This window comes from Miniopterus natalensis, chromosome 10 (assembly GCF_054644295.1).
Source record: "Miniopterus natalensis isolate mMinNat1 chromosome 10, mMinNat1.hap1, whole genome shotgun sequence".
NCBI lineage: Eukaryota > Metazoa > Chordata > Mammalia > Chiroptera > Miniopteridae > Miniopterus > Miniopterus natalensis.
The window spans coordinates 10,036,769-10,054,134 of NC_142090.1; the positions used below are offsets into that span (position 1 = coordinate 10,036,769).

The window sequence follows — 17,366 nt, forward strand, 5'->3', positions numbered from 1 at the left end:
TGATCTATCTTCAACTGAGAGAAATTTTAAGTCCTCTATTATTAATGTTTCCAAGTCCTACTACTCAGTCTCCTGAAACACTTTTTAAAAAATCAAAGTTTTCATTAATACCCATGTATCCAACAGTACATCTTCATTGAGACTTGCAGCTTATAGCCTTATACTATGTCTGCCTCTTTAATCATTTCTGGCCTGATGCAACATCAGGCAACATCAAAAGAGTAACCTCTGTTTTCTTTTTACTTGATTTGTTTGGAATTATCTTTGCCTAACCTTATTCTTAACCTTTCTGAGTCTTTCAGTTTTGCAGTGACATCTTTTGCATAGAGCTCAAAGTTGTATTTTGCTTTCACCTGATCATTTATTGATATGATCTCAATTTTGTTATAAAGAAAATATATAAATTATTTCATTGTTTCCTTTGTTCCCTTCCCCCACTCCATATATCTTTTTTTTTTTTAATGTTTTTATTGATTTCAGAGAGTAGACGGGGAGAGGGAGAGATAGAAACATCAATGATGTGGAGGGTCATTGATCGGCTGCCTCCTGCATGCTCCCTTCTGGGGATGGAGCCTGTAACCTGGACATGTGCCCGGACTGGAAATCGAACCATGACCTCCTGGTTCATAGGTCAAGGCTCAACCACTGAGCCATGCTGGCCGGACACCCCCATCCATATTTCTTTTGAAATCTAAAAAGGTTTGGGTTTTTGTCCTAATAGTTATCTTTATATGAATACCTTTATATAACCTTAGTCCTCTCTTTATTAGATACTCTGAATTTCCTAGTATGAGCAATATATAAATTGCTCATCCTTGCACTGCGCATCCCCTAGCATCTATTTAAAGTAATAATATCCTTTGACTCCCTGGTGAATTTCTATAAGGCAATCAATAATTCTATTGAGCCATTTCTTGGTTGTCTGAAATTTATTCTTAGCTTTCTCAGGAAAGATTCCTAAATTACAGTCCTTAAGTTTCTGAATCACTATTATATCTACATTGTCAGAGCATGTAACAAATACATACTACTTTGTCACCCCTTATCCCCATCATGTAATTCAGTTCTACAGTTAAACATAAGAATTCCCTACAGAACATCTTCCCTGTTGTTTTCCTGGCATAAGATCTTTTGACATTGATATACAGACTCAACAGAGTGGTACTGGCATAAAGACAGACAAATAGATCAATGGAACAGAACAGAGAGCCCAGAAACAAACCCCAATGTACATGGATAGCTGATATCTGACAAGGGAAATGCCGTAGAGAAAGGATAGCTTTTTCAACAGCAGTGGTAGAAAAATTAAATATCCATATGTAAAATGAGCTTGAATCCATACTTCATTACCACATAAAAAATTAACTCAAAATCCATGTCTCATACCACATAAAAAATTAACTCAAAATGGGTCATAGACCTAAATGTAAAAATTAAAACTGAAATTTCAAGGAGAAAATATCTGTGTTGGGTAAAGATTTCTTAGATACAGCACAGAAGAAAATTTCATAATAAATTGGACTTCATTAAAATAAGGAATTGGGGTTCCTTGAAGAAATGACCAAGACTGGTGCAGAACAAGTACATGATGAAACTAGAAACTCTGTTTTGCCAGAAAATAAGAAGTCCTTAAAAACAGTAGGGGCATGTGAAAGGACAGGATGTCAGCTTGAAAGGGTTCCTACTGCCCATATGGGAACAATTTGATTATCAAAATAAATAATGAAAGGAATTTAAATTTAAAATAAATGTAAAATTTCGTGAGTCCATGACAGACAAATAAATGGAAAAGAAAAATGTCAACCATACAGCAGACTAACAACTAATAAGCACAGAAAAAAAATCACCATTTTGCAACATCCCAGTAATAACTAATGAAGGCAAGAATCATCAGAGGATGTCAATCTAAGGTTTTTGGGAACAGAATATTCATACAGACCCCAAAGTATCTCCCAGGAGGTTACTTATTAATTACAAAGGAGGAAAAGATATCTTTAGAGTGGAGAAATCTGGCAGTTCATCACCTTAAACAAGTGATCAAAACCAAAACTAACAATAATGGGACAGAATATCATGTTTCTAAATGTAAAGTACTGAAAAAGACACATCATTTTTGCCAAAAATGATGCATAGTCTGGATACAATAAGGACAAAGAAATCATACATTAAGTTTGAAAAAAGGAAGTTTAACACAATTATTAACTACACCAAGGAACTGGGTTAACAAGGACTGGCTAGTAAATAGAGAGAACTCCAAAGAATACAGGTATATAGCATACCTGATACAATATGTGATTATAATACATACCTCTAAGGCTGAGACAGGATGCACAAGAATTTTCCCTCCAGGTCTGTTATCAGACCTTGTTGGAGAAGGCACAGCCATAGCTCAGACTTTGGTGTTTTAATTGCTGCCTTGGCTTCCATGATTCTACTTTTTCCAGGTTTTCTCCTACCTCTTCTCAGTCTCCTTTTACGTACATTCTTATCTAGTAGTGATTACATATCACAATTCCTGAAGGTTTGCCTTCAGAGTGGAAGAGAAGAGAACAGAGAAAAGAAAAAAAGGAGACCAAAAAAGAAAGGTCACAGAAGTGGAAGAAGAACTTTATACCAAAAGATAGGTGGGAAAGCTGAGCTGAGAGGATTAGTAAAATCAAGGCACATGAAAAAAAGTCAAGTCTAGAAGACTGATGAGGACAGGAAAACACAAATCCACATGTACCAGTATAAAGAGACAGACAGACATTGCGTCTCATATGCTATAGGCTCCTTCCCTGGTTATGCCAATGCTGAAGAGAGACAATCAAGCGATCCCCAGGGAGACTCATTATCCATAAACAAAGTAAAATAAATAAAGATCTGGTAGTTATGACTCCTAATTACTACAGAAGACATTTTTCTTTTAAATTTATTGTACAGTGATATGAGGAGCTATGGACTATTTATACAGTCGATCTCTGAACAATGTGGGGATTAGGGGCACCAATACCAACACCTGCCCCTGGTGCAGTTGGAAATCCTCATATAACTTGACTCCTCCAAAACTTAAGTTGTCTCTCCATATCCTCAGGAGACTGGTTCCAGTACCCAGGCAGACACCAAAATCTGCAGATGCTCAAATTACCTAGATAAAATTGCATAGAACAAAGCATACAGTTGGCCTTCTCCATCCATGGACTTCCAACCACAGACTGAAAGACGAGGATTTGAAAAATGTTTTGAAAGACTAGACGAATGTGCAAAAACATTGAGGCAACTCAGCTGATAGTTGTATGTTCACATGTTGTTTTAAACACAGATATTTGAACTTGTACCCTACATATTTATTATGTATATATACTACAATACTAGTGTATCTGGTATATAAATCACATACACATAAGACATTGTTAAGGAATGAAATAGAGATAAAATAAACATTTTTAAATGTCTTGCTAATCATGATAGCTTTATACTACTATCAGCTAATGGTCCAAGATGTAATATACACTTAAGGTATAGTTCATTATTAACAGAGGATATCAATCAATTACCAAAAAAAAAAAAATCTTGTTAATTTTGAAACTTTTAGACCCAGTTCTTGCTAGATATGGTTAGATAATCATTGCTGTTAACCTGAAAATAAGAATGACAAAGAGACTATAAATATAAAGTATCAGTTCTGCACTCTGCTGTTATGCTTGTAAATTATATAGCATTACCTTTATCATAGCTGAAAACGAGGCTTGAAAGATTCGAGTTATTACTAAGACTGGTGGAAAATCCCAACTCCATCAATTCCATACACTTGATAAAAATGAAACATAGCCCGGCCAGGCGTGGCTCAGCGGTTGAGCGTCAACCTAGGATCCAGGCAATCAGGGTTCGATTCCCGGTCAGGGCACATACCCGAGTTGTGGGCTCGATCAATGACTCTCTCATCATTGATGTTTCTATCTCTCTCTCCAGGAATGACAAGTATCTATCCCTCCACGCAATACTGAAGAAGTCATCAGCCCTGATTTCTCTGGGCTCAGCCTTCTGTATTTTCCTAAACTGGGCAAAAATTAAGTCATCAGTACCTAACCTTGATTATACACTTAAATAGAACTGTCCGCCCCCCAGCCAGTTTGTCTCAGGGGTTGAGCACTGACCTATGATCCAAAAGATCACGGTTCAATTCCCAGTTCAGGGCACATGCCCAAGTTTCGGGTTTCACCCCCAGCAGAGGGTGTACAGGAGGCAGCCAATCAATGACTTTCATCACTGATGTTTCTATCCCCCCCTTCCTCTCTCTGAAATCAATAAAAATATATTTTAAAAAATAGAACTGTCTCTATGCTGTTAACTGGAATTGGGAACACTATATCTACTGCACATGTGTCCTACAACTTAGAGACTTCCCAGACTACTGAAATTAAGGGGCTTTTTGAGTGGCCTCTATATGGGACTTCCCTATGAGCTGAGGTTAGAGAATTTATGCCAGGGTCCTGGTAATGGCATACCATGATCTTCAAGTTTTTGTCATTTTAGGTAATGTTAAAAATCCATAAACCTACTTATCCAAACACATGGAAACTGTTACAATGGGGAGGGCACAAAATGGAGTCTGCAGTATAGAAATCCCAGGGCAACTACACACACTACGATAGGTTGTACAGCACAAGGGACTGCCTAATTTAAGAGGGCCAATGTGGATTAATATGCACTGCATTTCTTAAGGCATGTATCCCTTGGTGCTGCACATGCCAAGAGGGCGCTTATTTCTAACTCACACGAAGGTGCCTGGACTCCTCCCTCAGGACACTTTGTATACCGTATTTGAAATGTAGCCATCTGACATGCTTACTCATGTGACCATGATAATCCACATATCAAGTACTTTAAAGCTTAATTTATGCAAAGAAGTTCTGTTTTCCATCACACCAGTGGAGTATATGTTACCTCAGAATGTGGCACACATCCCATTCTAGAGACTACTGGTATAGTGTGTACTTGAAAACACAGGAGTAAAATTTGAGAAAGGGGTCAAGCTTACAGGAAGAAATGAAACTCATGCATCTAGGTCAGGGGTGGGGAACCTTTTTTCTGCCAAGGGCCATTTGGATATTTATAACATCATTCTCGGGCTACACAGAATTATCAACTTAAAAATTAGGCTGCTATATTTGGTCAAACATTTAATTAACTCATCCCTAATGTTATGACTGGAACTGCAGTTGCCTTGGCAGGGCCAGACCAAATGATTTCATGGGTCAGACGTTCCCCACCCCTGATCTAGGTGATCATTTTTCTTAGAGAACTCATCCAAGTTAAACTAAAAAGAGACAAATCTAGAGATACAAGAACCAAAGTTTGCAAAGTACCCACATCTAACTATATAAAAAAGGTGCAGTGCAATTTAAAAGTAGTCTTCTAATATCAACTTTCCACCTGGACAGACTACTACCTAGACAAACTTGCCTGCCATGAACAATTATATGTAACTGGGAAGAATATATGAGGCAACTGCTTTCAGGCACTGGAGAATAGGCAATGCAATTTCCCTTGATTACTGAAAAAGGGGAAACTCAGGAGGTGAGCCCCTAAATTGTCTTCTTGATTTCTCTGCCTGGGGACTATATTTCCTGACCACAGAGTAGGGTAGCTAGAGCCTAAGCAGAACAAAGCTAAGAAGCCAGAGAATTTGGGGCTTTGAAACAATATAAGCACTGGAAAGACCTGAGCTGCACAGAGGAAAGGCGCCAGCTACCAGGCATGTATGTGCAGGGTAAGACTTCCGAAAGCTTACAGGAGAGCAGCTGCTAAGGAATTGAGAGAAGAGCAAAGATACTATAGGCCCAACAAGGACAAAGAGAAAACAAAAAGTTGATAGTCATAAATTCAACCATACTAATAATTACTTTAAATGTAAATGAATTAAACAATTAAAAGCAAAAATTTACTGCTTGGATAAAAAAGCCAGACACAGCTATACACTATATATAAGACACTTTAAATATAGAAGTTAAAAGTAAAAGAATGGAAAAATGTATCATTCAAACACAAAAGCAGAAAACTGGTGTAGCTATATTAATAACATAAGACCAGGTAGATAGACTTCATGAAAAAGTAGTATGCGATATAAAGGACATGTGAGTGTTAAAAAGGGGAGGTTATTCAGCAGTAAGACAAAGCTTCAAAAAACCTGCAGCAAAAACTAACCAGATTAGGTAGGGACAAATCAATAATCATGACTAAAGATTTTTAAAAATATGTTTTTATTGATTTTAGAGAGAGAGGAAGGAAAAGGGCTGGATAGAAACATTGATGAGAGAGAAATATCAATCTACTATCTCCTGTATGCCCCTACGGGGGATCAAGCCTGCAACCCGGGCATGTGCCCTGACCAAGAATCGAACCAGTGACCTCTTGGTTCATGGGTCGGTGCTCAACCACTGAGACACACCGGCCAGGCATGACTTAAGATTTTAACATTCCTCTTCATAACTGATAGAAAATTAAAAAACAATAAGAATGTAGATTTTTACAACACTATCAACCAGCTTGACTTAACTGACATTTACAGAATACTACACCCAACAAAGGTAGAATTTAAATTCTTTTCAAATGCACATGAACACTCAGCAAGATAGATGACATGTTAGGACATAAAATGTCAATAAGTTTCAAAAGATTTAAATCTTTCACAGTGTTTTTTTATAGTAATGGAACAAGCTATCTAGAAAATATACCTGTAAATTAACATGTTTCTAAGCAATCCATTGGTCATAGAAGAAGAAAAAAAAATCACATGAAATTTTAAAATATTTTAAATGGAATGTTAATAAAAATACAACACACAATTTGGTGACTTAGAGAAAAAAACTATATCCTTGAGGCAGAAACAAACAATAAATAGAACAAAGCCTTAGTAATAGTTACCAAGAAAAAGAGTAAAATGAATTACAACAAAGGGGATTAGCTCCTGAAAACCTTAAAGGGATAAGGAAATGCTGTGAACAAATTTATGCCAATAAATGTACCAACTAGATGAAACTGATAATTTTCTTCAAACAATTTACCAAAATAGAATTCAAGAATAAATAGAAAAGCTGAATGAATCGCCCTGTATCAAAGACATTGAATTCCTAATCAAAAACCTTCCCATAAAGAAAAGTCCAACCCAGGATGGATTCATTGGTGAATCGTGTCATGTATTTAAGGAAGAATACTAATTTTACAAAAACTCTCAGAAAATAGAGATGAAGGAACTCACACCACATTTTGATACTAGTATTACCTTGATATCAAAATCAGACAAAGATAAAAGAAAACTATCACCAATATTCCTCATGAACATAAAAAAAATTCTTAAAATATTTGCAAATCAAATTCAGACATATACAAAAAGAATAATACATCATGACCAAATAGGGATATATTCCAAGAATACAAGATTGCTTTAACATCTGGAAATCAATGTAATTCAACATAATATTAATACGGAAAAGAAAAAGAAAAACCAAACAGTCATTCTAACAGATACTATACAGAAAATGCATTTGGTCTGTGCATGTCTCATGGACACAGACAATAGTGTGTGAAGGCCTGGGGAGGAAGGGAGAGGAGTAAGGGGGTGAGGAGAGAGTCAATAGGGAAAAAAGGAGACATCTGAAATACTTTCAACAATAAAGATAAGTTAGAATGAAAAAAAGAAAATTCATTTGACCAAATTCATCATACATTCATTAAAAAAACCCTCAGCACACTAGGAATAAATAGAAGGAAACTTCTTAATTTTGATAATGGGCATCCATAAAAAAGAAAAACTAACAGAACTAAAATATTAACAGTGAACAACTGAATGTTCTCCTAAGATCAGGAATAGGCAATAACATCATCTCCCATTTAATACTGAAATTAAATTTCTATTCAACACTGTCCTGGAGGTTCTAGCTAGTACAATTAATGGAAGAAAATGACAATTACAAAGAATGGCAAGAAAAAAGGATAACTATCTGTAGGGAACATAACAGTCTTAAAAAAAAACTACTAGATTTAATCATTAAATTCAGCAAGATAAAGGGATACAATCAATATACAAAAGTCAATTGTATTTCAATATGCTAGCAACAACTGGGAACAAAATTATAAACACCATTTACAATATCATTAAACAACGTTATCATAAAATATTTTAGAATAAACTTCTCAAAAATTGTGCAATACCACTAAAATTAAAGAGTGCTGAGAGAAATTAATGACCTAAATAAATAGGAGAAAAAATATGTTCATGGATAAGAACAGTCAACATTGTTAAGATCATCCTCTCCAAACTGGTATCCAGAATTCAAGGCAATTTCAATCAAAATTATAGGCTTTTGTGTAGAAACTAACAAGCTGATTCTAAAACTTGTAAAGAAATACAAATGACCTCAAAGAGCCAAAACAATTTTGAAAAAGAACAAAATTGTCCAACTTCAAATTTTCCTTCAAACACTCGAGTAATGTACATATAGACAGTACTGAATGGACAGATCAACAGTAAAGAACAGAGTACAAAAACAGAACCATACATATTTGTTCAATTGACTTTTCACAAAAATGCCAAAGTAATGTAATGAAAGAACTCTTTTCAATAAGTGGTGCTATAACATATGGTTAAAAACATGAACCTCAACACTATACCTCACACAAAAATTCTCTCTAATAGATTATAGATATAAGTATAAAAGCTTAATTAAAAAATACTGAAAGAAAAAAAATGGGAGAAAATCTTTGTAAGCTTGGGATAGGCACATAAATGTTAGAACACAAAAATCACTAACCATAGAAAAACCTGATAAACCAGACGATCGAAATTTAACTTCAGCTCTTCAAAAGACACCATTTAAAAAAATGAACAGGAACGCTAAAGGAGTGGGAGAAAAATACGTGCAATACATGTACCTAATAGGACCAAGACGCATAATAAAGAATTTTTACTTTTCAGTAAGACAAACTACCTAATTTTTAAAATCTACAAAAGACTTAATCTTAAATTTTATCAAAAGAAATATACAAATGGCCAATAAGCACAGGAAAAGATGCTCATCATTGTTCTTCAGGGAAATAAAAATTAAAACCATGATATACTCCATCACCCACACTAGAAAGCTAAAACTGAAGAATAACGCCATCCAGCGGCGCGCGCGGCTCAGCGGTGGAGCATCCACCTAGGATCCAGGAGCTCGAGGTTCCATTCCCGGTCAGGGCACAGGCTGGGGCTGCGGGCTCGATCCCCAGCAGGGGGCGTGCAGGGGCCTGCAGGCGGCAGCCAATTAATGACTCTCATTGATGTTTCTATCTCCCCCCCCCTCTGAAATCAATAAAGATATATCAAAAAAAAGAAAAAAGAATAACACCCAAATTGGCGAGGATGTGAACCAAATGAACTTGCACACACTGCTGGAAGGAATGCACAACCAGAGTAAACATACACTTAGGATGCAAACAAGAAATTCCAATTCTAAGTATCAGCCCAAGGAAATGAAAACATATCCACATAAAGACCTGTCTACAAATATTTATCAAAATTTTATTCATAGCCCCAAACTGTAAACAACAGTAATTTTCACCAACAGGTGAATATTGTATAGAGAACTTTTGTGTATAAAACTGATATACAATGTAAATCAACCTTAAATACTATTAATCCTTTCTCATACTTTGTACTCAAAATGACTTATACTTTTTGCCAAGAACCAAAAGAAATCAGCTCTTAGAATTGAGAGTTACACCTCTTACAGACTGCCAGTTAGTAGTCTAAGAAAACCGGTGGATTCTTATACTTCACACTCCCTGGACAAATAATGTGGTCCCTTTCAAACATTTCTAAGCATTTGTAAATTATAATATTTTTTTTATTATAAGTTAGCTTTATTTCTTTTTAAAAGGTTGAAATATTATGTTGATTTTGATTTTCAAAAATGTGTTAGGAAGAACTTATTTTCTATAAATCTCATTTAGGATAACATAGGGAGCACCAAAATATTTAACAGAAAAGGAAAGTAAGTCTGGTAGTGTTGAGAATTACAACTCTACACCTAAATTTTGGTCTTAATTTTCTACAGAATCCTCTTATGATCAACTGTATTTTGACCGAAGGAAACACCAGGGTTTCATATTATACTCTAGAATTCTAAAACTATGCCAAATTGGGCTCTCCGGAGAGAGGGGCCTAGAAATCCAAATTTTAACAAGTATACCAGGTGATTCTAGTACAGCTAAAATGTGAAAACCCCTATCTAAACCTAAAAGTTAAGAGTTTAAGTAGAACATGTTATGTGGCTTACAGAATGGGACTATGTGGATGTGTTTTTTTCTTAATTATCTGCCAATATATAATACAGAGAAATTTTACACAAAATCCAGACTTAAGACTTCTCGTTAAAGAGAAAAAAGATCCTTCAACACTGGCCCTGCAACTCTCACATGACAATCTGCTGGAGCTAAGTAGAACTTGCCACCCCCCAATGCCCACCATTCCCTCTTATTTTAACACCAGGCTCATAATTCTCCATCTCAATTACCTGCTTAGCTCCTGCAGGTAATGTTTGATCCATGATGCCTGTCCTATACCCACAAGTTCATTAAGAGAATGAAGAACAGATAATCAAATGAACCCTATTTATTTAGTTCTAAAATATATTGCCTAAACTTTTGCTTCAGCTAGTATTAAAATAAGTTTGCAAGGAGAGAAAAAGAAAACATTCAAGCCAATAAGATTCAGGTTAATATTTTTAATTTATTGAAGAAACCCTAACTTTTTTTTTAGAGGTACACACCTCTAAAGTATCATTTGTTAAAGCCTTTCCTTAGTATAACAACAAAAGCATTTATCTTCCAATTTAAATGCTTTCCTTGAACTCCTGCATACAATACAAACAACAAAGATAAAAAATACTTGGACACTGGAATGACACAGAACATTTTGAGAAATACGAAATCAGACATTTTCTCAGAATTGAGATTCGGCACTTTTATTACCCAGGTTCTCATTCATTCAGGTCTGAATGTCATGGCCAAGCACACAATACATCTTAATCCTAGAATTATGCAAAATTCAGATCCTAATTGGCTACTGGCCTGTTTAACCATTTAAAAAATAAGTAAAAGAAACCTTAAGATGTGTCTTAAAGAAATTAAGAACTAAGATTTAAGTTTCACCTGTACTAACTTTCCAACAGGTGGGCCACATCTGAGCAAACTAGTGTGAAGAATCTGAGATTTTACCTTACTTACAAGCTAACAAAGTAGCTTACCGTGGATGCTGATAGAAGACATGAGACTCAGGGGTCACAGACAAAGGGCAGTTTATTACTTACAATAATTACGTAAGCCAAAGCACCAACATTCTGCACTGGTTCCCAGAGTCCCAGTTCCCACCAAGCAAAGTGAAGAGGGCCAGTTGACACCAGCACAGGCTATGGGTTGTGTTACATGAGAAGAACCTATGCTTGGGGAACCACAATCTTTATGATGAGCAGTAAGCATGCCTGCCTTTTACTCCAGAAGGATACATTTATCTTTATTGTAATAGACCATATGCATGCCTGCACTCTGCTTTGATGGAAGACACTATCTTCTAAGGCTGTTCCTTATACAAACATCCTTTAAAAATAGAAACAAAGGGCAGCCAGTCTGCAGGCAGGACCAGCAGAAATAGAGAGAGACCCATGGAAAATTGTCTCCCTCAACCAGATACTGTTCCTAACATATAATTAAATGAGGAGTCGAACGCTACAATCTATTTAAAACATTAATTTCACATACCCCTTGACCTAGCTCAATTATTTAATTAGCATTTCAACTCAAATTAAATCAACTAGTTCCTCTAAAAAGTAAATATTAAAAACGAATTCCCCCTTTCCAGTTACTTTGTATTTTTAAAAGGAGGTGCTCAAATATTTGCAATATTAAAATTTAAAAACCTCAAGGATCCTACTGGAAACAAATAATTACTGTGCTTACTTTAACTAACTTTAAATGTTTCAAACCTGTTAACGTTAGCAATGGTAACTACCTGTCAAAGTCTAATTATACAGTAACAACCACCACAAAGAGAACAGAAACTTCGACATTTCCAGCTTTGCCTACAAAATACAGGAAAATCCTGCACCCCAGACCACTCTGTTCTATTTCTCTTTACCCTTTACCGGTCCAAAAGAAAAATCTTCGAAAGCTAAAGGACAACAAAACACCGTCTGTTAGTTCCTTTGTCCACAGCGGAGAGAATAGAACTGGGTTCTCATTAAGGTGAAGACCCAGAAACATTCAAGACAGAAAATAGACAGCAGCTGATCCGTAATCAATCATCAAAGAAAGTCACCATCACTCCATCTTCACCCCTCCCTCCTCCAGCACACACTCAAAACGTGGGTATAGACGAGATGATTCGCATCCCATGCACCTGGACAAAGCTTGGAGGCGGGGGCAGCCGTCACCTGGATGCAGTTGGTAAAGAACCTGAGATACGGACAACAGCAGGCTCGGACCCAGAGATTGTTCAAAAGTGCGGGTCGCGAGGGCCCCCCAACCCCGGAGGGTCAGGAGCCGCGGCGGCAGCGCGGCCAAGCGCACGGCGCCCGTGGAAGTTGCTCGCGGGACGCGCGGGCCCTCCATGTCACCGCCGAGGGCGCGGACCCTCCTCGCCGCCCCTCCCCCGCCGCGCACCCCGGGCGGCGGCGACATGACAGCGGGTCGCGCGGCGCAGGGGCGCGGGCCCCCCCGCCCCCCGCAACGCCCGCCTCCCCCGGCTCCCCCGCGCCCGCCGCTCACCTTGGGTAGCGAACGGCGAGGAGCCGCTGACCGGCGAGCCGGGGCCGGGGAGCGGCGGCGGGGTCTCGGCCGAGCCCAGCAGGGGCGCGGGCAGCATGAGGTAGCGCTGCGGCGCGGGCAGGCAGCGCTGGCAGAAGGAGTGCAGGCAGGGCAGCAGCTTGGGCGCCCGGCTCTGGATGTTCTGGTGGCACACGGCGCAAGTGTCCAACAGGTTGAGCCGGGCCGCCTCGCCTCCGCGCTCCGAGTCAGGGCCCTGCCGGCTCTCGGCCTCGTTCTCCCCGTTCGGCGCCGCCGAGACTCCCCCGGCGGCCGCCGCCGAAAGCGCCGCGGCCGCCGTGGCCGTCGCCGCCTTCTCCACAGCCACCTCCATTGTCCTGCCCCGCCGCCGCCGCCGCCGCCGGGGGAAGGGGGAGCGCGGTCCCCGCCCGCCGCCGCCGCCTCCGACGACCTCCTCCTCCTCCTCCTCCTCACAGGCCGCTCGGGTGACCCGCGGGAGAAGGAGGGAGGGAGGGCGGAGGAAGCCTCCTCGGGCACCGGGGACCCGCCTCCCGGGTGGCGCGGCCGGAAAAAGGGGTTCTGTCAGCGGGGACAGTTCCTCGCCCCAGGGAGGCTGCGCTCGGCCCGCTTCGCCAATCGCCGCGGCGCTCGTCGAACCCGCCCAGCCCCGCCGAGCCTCCCGGCTTTTCTCTGGGGCCGGAGCCCACCGCGGTCCCCTCCCCCGCCCCCGCCCTCTCTCCCAGCAACTGAGACAACGGCTGGGCGCGCGCCGCCCAATCGCCGCGGCGCCTGGCCAGGGGGCGGGGCCTGCGGAAGCCCGCGAGGCTCCGACGGCCGCCGCGGGAGGCTGGGGAGGTGGGAGGGCTCTCGCCCCGCCCCGCCCCTCAGGATTCCGGGAACCTCGGCCTCTGATTGGGCCTCTGAGAGCGAGGCGCTCCTCCGGGAAGACGGAGGGTTTTATTTGTTGATCGCCAACCGCCAAATTCGATCCGCCGGCGCTGGCGCCTCCTGCGGGGCGGAGCTTCGCCGCGTCGACGGCTTCAGTAACCGTTTCCCAAACTCGGCTGCCAGCGCGGGACCCCGGGTCCCGCGGGAGGGGTGAGCGCGGTGGCAGGGCCCGGGGGTGACGACGTGGACCTCGCGAAGAGCCTATAAGGAAAGAATTTGAAAGACAGAGAATGTAGGCAAAAGATGTGGCGGCGGCGTATGGGTTTCCACCTGGACGGACTCCTCGCTCTCTCCGTGAGGAATGGCGACGGAGCACGAAGAAAAAGGGTCAGGCTCTCTTGCGAGTGGGAAATCTTTGAAGAATTTAGCCAATGAAAAAGAAATCCATTTTTTTCGAGTCAACGATTTGCATTTTAAATGAGTAAAGATGATTCATTGTCCAAGGGATTAAGACGTAAACGGTTGTCTGCAGGTGTCGTTCCTGCCTAAATATGGCATCATTACAAGAAATAAAAAATCTCAGTACTTATTTTCAAATAATTCATAGTCAATATTCTTTTTCACTCCCTACTCTCCTACCCCTACACACATGCTTATATCAGAGGTTACACATATTTTCATTAAAATAAAATAAAATAAAATGGATACCCCGGCCCTGGCCCAGCGGTCGAGCATCCACCGGGGATCCCGGAGCTGGCAGCTGGATTCCTGGCCGGGGCTGCAGGTGACGCCCAGCAGGGGGCGTGCAGGAGGCAGCCCATCAATGCCTCTCTCATCACTGATGTTTCTCTCTCCCTCTCCCTTCCTCTCTCTGAAATCAATAAAGACGACTTTTAAAAAGAAACAAACACAAAAGACACACTTTTAAGGAACTTGAAGAACAGGACCGGGATGGGGGAAACAAAGCTTTCATATATACACAAGACTGTTTAAAAAATTGTATGGAGGTGCCACTTTTTAAATAATATCTTTTTTATTGATTTTAGAGAGGAAGGGAGAGGGAGAGAGAGAAACACTGACAGCAACATCGATGGCTCCTCCTGCAGGCCCCCTGCTGGGGACCCAGCCCGCACCCCAGCATGTGCCTCCAGGGGACCTCCTGGTGCCTGGGTAGGCGCTCCACCACTGAGCCACACCTGCCTGGCTGGAAGTGCCCTTTTTAAGTAAAATGAAGTAGTGCTGGACCTTTGAGGAAAGTGGGGATGGGGTCAGAAAAGACTTAAAACTGAAATGATTTTGGAAGAAGAAATGGTAATAGGGAAGGGCAAACGCTAGACATCCTAGACCTTACTTTCCCAAAAGATTCCTCTCCTACCAACCTGTTTTCTAACCTGTTTAAATCTCCGTAAGCTTTCAGAGTGAAGCTCTGAAAGACATTCGAAGGCTATCTATTGCGTAAGGTAGTAGTTGGTTAAACCTTAAGTTTTCATACGAAGCACTGGTGAGCCTGTTTAAAAGCTGGTTCTTTCACCTAGCCAGGGGCCTCCGTTGGTTGGAGCATCCTCCCCATACACGAAAAGGTTTCAGTTTCAATTCCCCGTCAGGGCACATACCCAGGTTTCAGTTTGAAATCCCAGTTGGGGCTCCTGTGGTGAGGCAACCAACAGAAGTCTCTCTCACATCAATGTTTCTCTCTCTTTCTCTCCCCCAGAATCAATAAAAACATATCCTTGGGCCCGGCTGGGCGTGACTCAGCAGTTGAGCTTTGACCTAGGATCCAGGAGATCACAGTTTGATTCCCAGTCAGGGCACATGCCCAGGTTGCGGGCTTGATCCCCAGTAGGGGCTGTGAGGGGGGCAGTGGATCAATGAGGATTCTCTCATCTTTGATGTTTCTCTCTCTCTCTCTCCCTCTCCCTTCCTCTCTTTAAAATCACTAAAGATATATTTAAAAAGAACACACACAAAAGAACATATCCTTGGGTAAGGATTTAAAAACAACAATAAATAAATAAATAAATAAATAAATAAATAAATAAATAAATAAGCAAGTAAATAAATAATAAAAGCTGGTTCTTTGGGCCCATCCCCATATTTACTTCTAGCAGCAGCTCATGATTGTAATCTGAGTATTCTATAGAGAAACAGAGGCCTGGCCCAAACTTAACTACCCTCCCATGATTTCATCCCCATATACCTCTCAAGCTGAAGCTCCCACTAATCCCAAGCTTTCATTTTAGTGCCTCCTGCTCTGCAAAATACTTTTCCCTTTGTTCTAGAGTGACCTTACTTCAAAATTCAGACTTACCTATTGTCCCCCTACACCACCCCAGACAAAGTTCATCACTTCTTCCTCAGTACTCATTCTGTACCCTATGTTTTTGTAGCTGCACCTTGAAAATTTTCATATACTAGAAAATAAAAATCTGTATTATAGATTAATGATTTTAATATGATCATAATTCATAAAGACAAGTCCTCCTTATTCCCTCAGATGATGGTGGTGGAAAAGAGAAGAATAAGAGGTGAATTGGGGAGGCTTGTTTTGAGAGAATTCCATGCAATTTGATACAACCCACTAGTCTAGTTTCTCAATCATCATGGATAATCAGTTTTAAAGAAAATTATCTTCTATATTCCTAAACTTCATGGTCTCATGTAATTAAAACAATCAAATGCTTTATTTTGTTCAAATAGAGGTGACTTCTGAGTTTTTTAAATCCAAAAAATGAATTTATTGTTTTAGGTTTTTTACTCATGTGATTTTCTTTCAATCTACATATTATTGTCCTCTCAAATGTGTTGCAAAAATATTTCAGAGATCCACACTACCAATAGATTATTCTTCCTTTTTTTAAAAAAAAAAAAAAAAATTTTTATTGATTTCAGAGAGAGAAAGAGAGGGAGAGAAAGAAATAGAAACCAATGATGAGAGTTGTCATTGATCGGCTGCCTCCTGCACGCCCCCTACTGGGGATCAAGTCCACAATCCGGGCATGTGACCTGACCAGGATTCGAAACTCAGTCTCCTGGATCCTAAATTGATGCTCAACCGCTGAGCTACACCCAGCCAGGATAGATTATTCTTCCTTAATTACAGCTTTCACTCTATCACCCTCTCTTCTGTAATTTCTATGGCTCCCTACTGCATCCAAAGCTTTCCACGGTTTTATTCCTATCTGATCTTCCTGCCTGATTATTCCTGACTTTCCACATCCATTTTAGCTTCAGCGTAATTGGATGGCTTGCCATCACCTCCACCATCACCTCTCAGAGTGGAGATAAGAGTTGTCTGTACTGGGAAGAGATTAACCAAAGAACATGTATGTATATATGCATAGCCCATGGGCACAGACAATAATCTAGTGAAGGCCTGTGGTGGCGTGGGGGGGGTGGAAGTGGGCAAAAGGGGGGGAATGGGGACATGTGTAATACTGTCAACAATAAAGAGTTGTCTGTGCTGGAAAAGAAGGGAGTCTGCAAGGAGAGCAAGAGCATTAAATGCTAGTGAGAGTTTTTCATGCCCACCCCTCAAAAGGTAGCAATAGGTAGAAATTCCAGAGCTTCCAAGGACATGTAACAAAATCAGCTTTGAGTAGACCTCTCAGATACACATCTAGGCAGGGAAGGTTTGAGATAACCCCTTTACCCCGAGGCAGGTTAGTAGGAAACCAGGAAAATTCCCTGGCAAATGGAAT

At 40.6% G+C, this 17,366-nt stretch overlaps 1 protein-coding gene across 2 annotated transcripts in view; it reads right to left on the bottom strand.

Moving 5' to 3' along the window:
* TRIM24 (tripartite motif containing 24) overlaps positions 1 to 13,168 on the bottom strand; it is an 89,043-nt gene extending 75,875 nt beyond the window's left edge. For both annotated transcript variants that reach the window (XM_087820995.1, XM_087820994.1), the window contains exon 1: positions 12,784 to 13,168. In XM_087820995.1, the coding sequence (XP_087677121.1) occupies positions 12,784 to 13,153 (370 nt within the window). In that variant the 5' untranslated portion in view covers positions 13,154 to 13,168. The remainder of the gene's footprint in view (positions 1 to 12,783) is intronic.
* Positions 13,169 to 17,366: the final 4,198 nt, after the last annotated feature.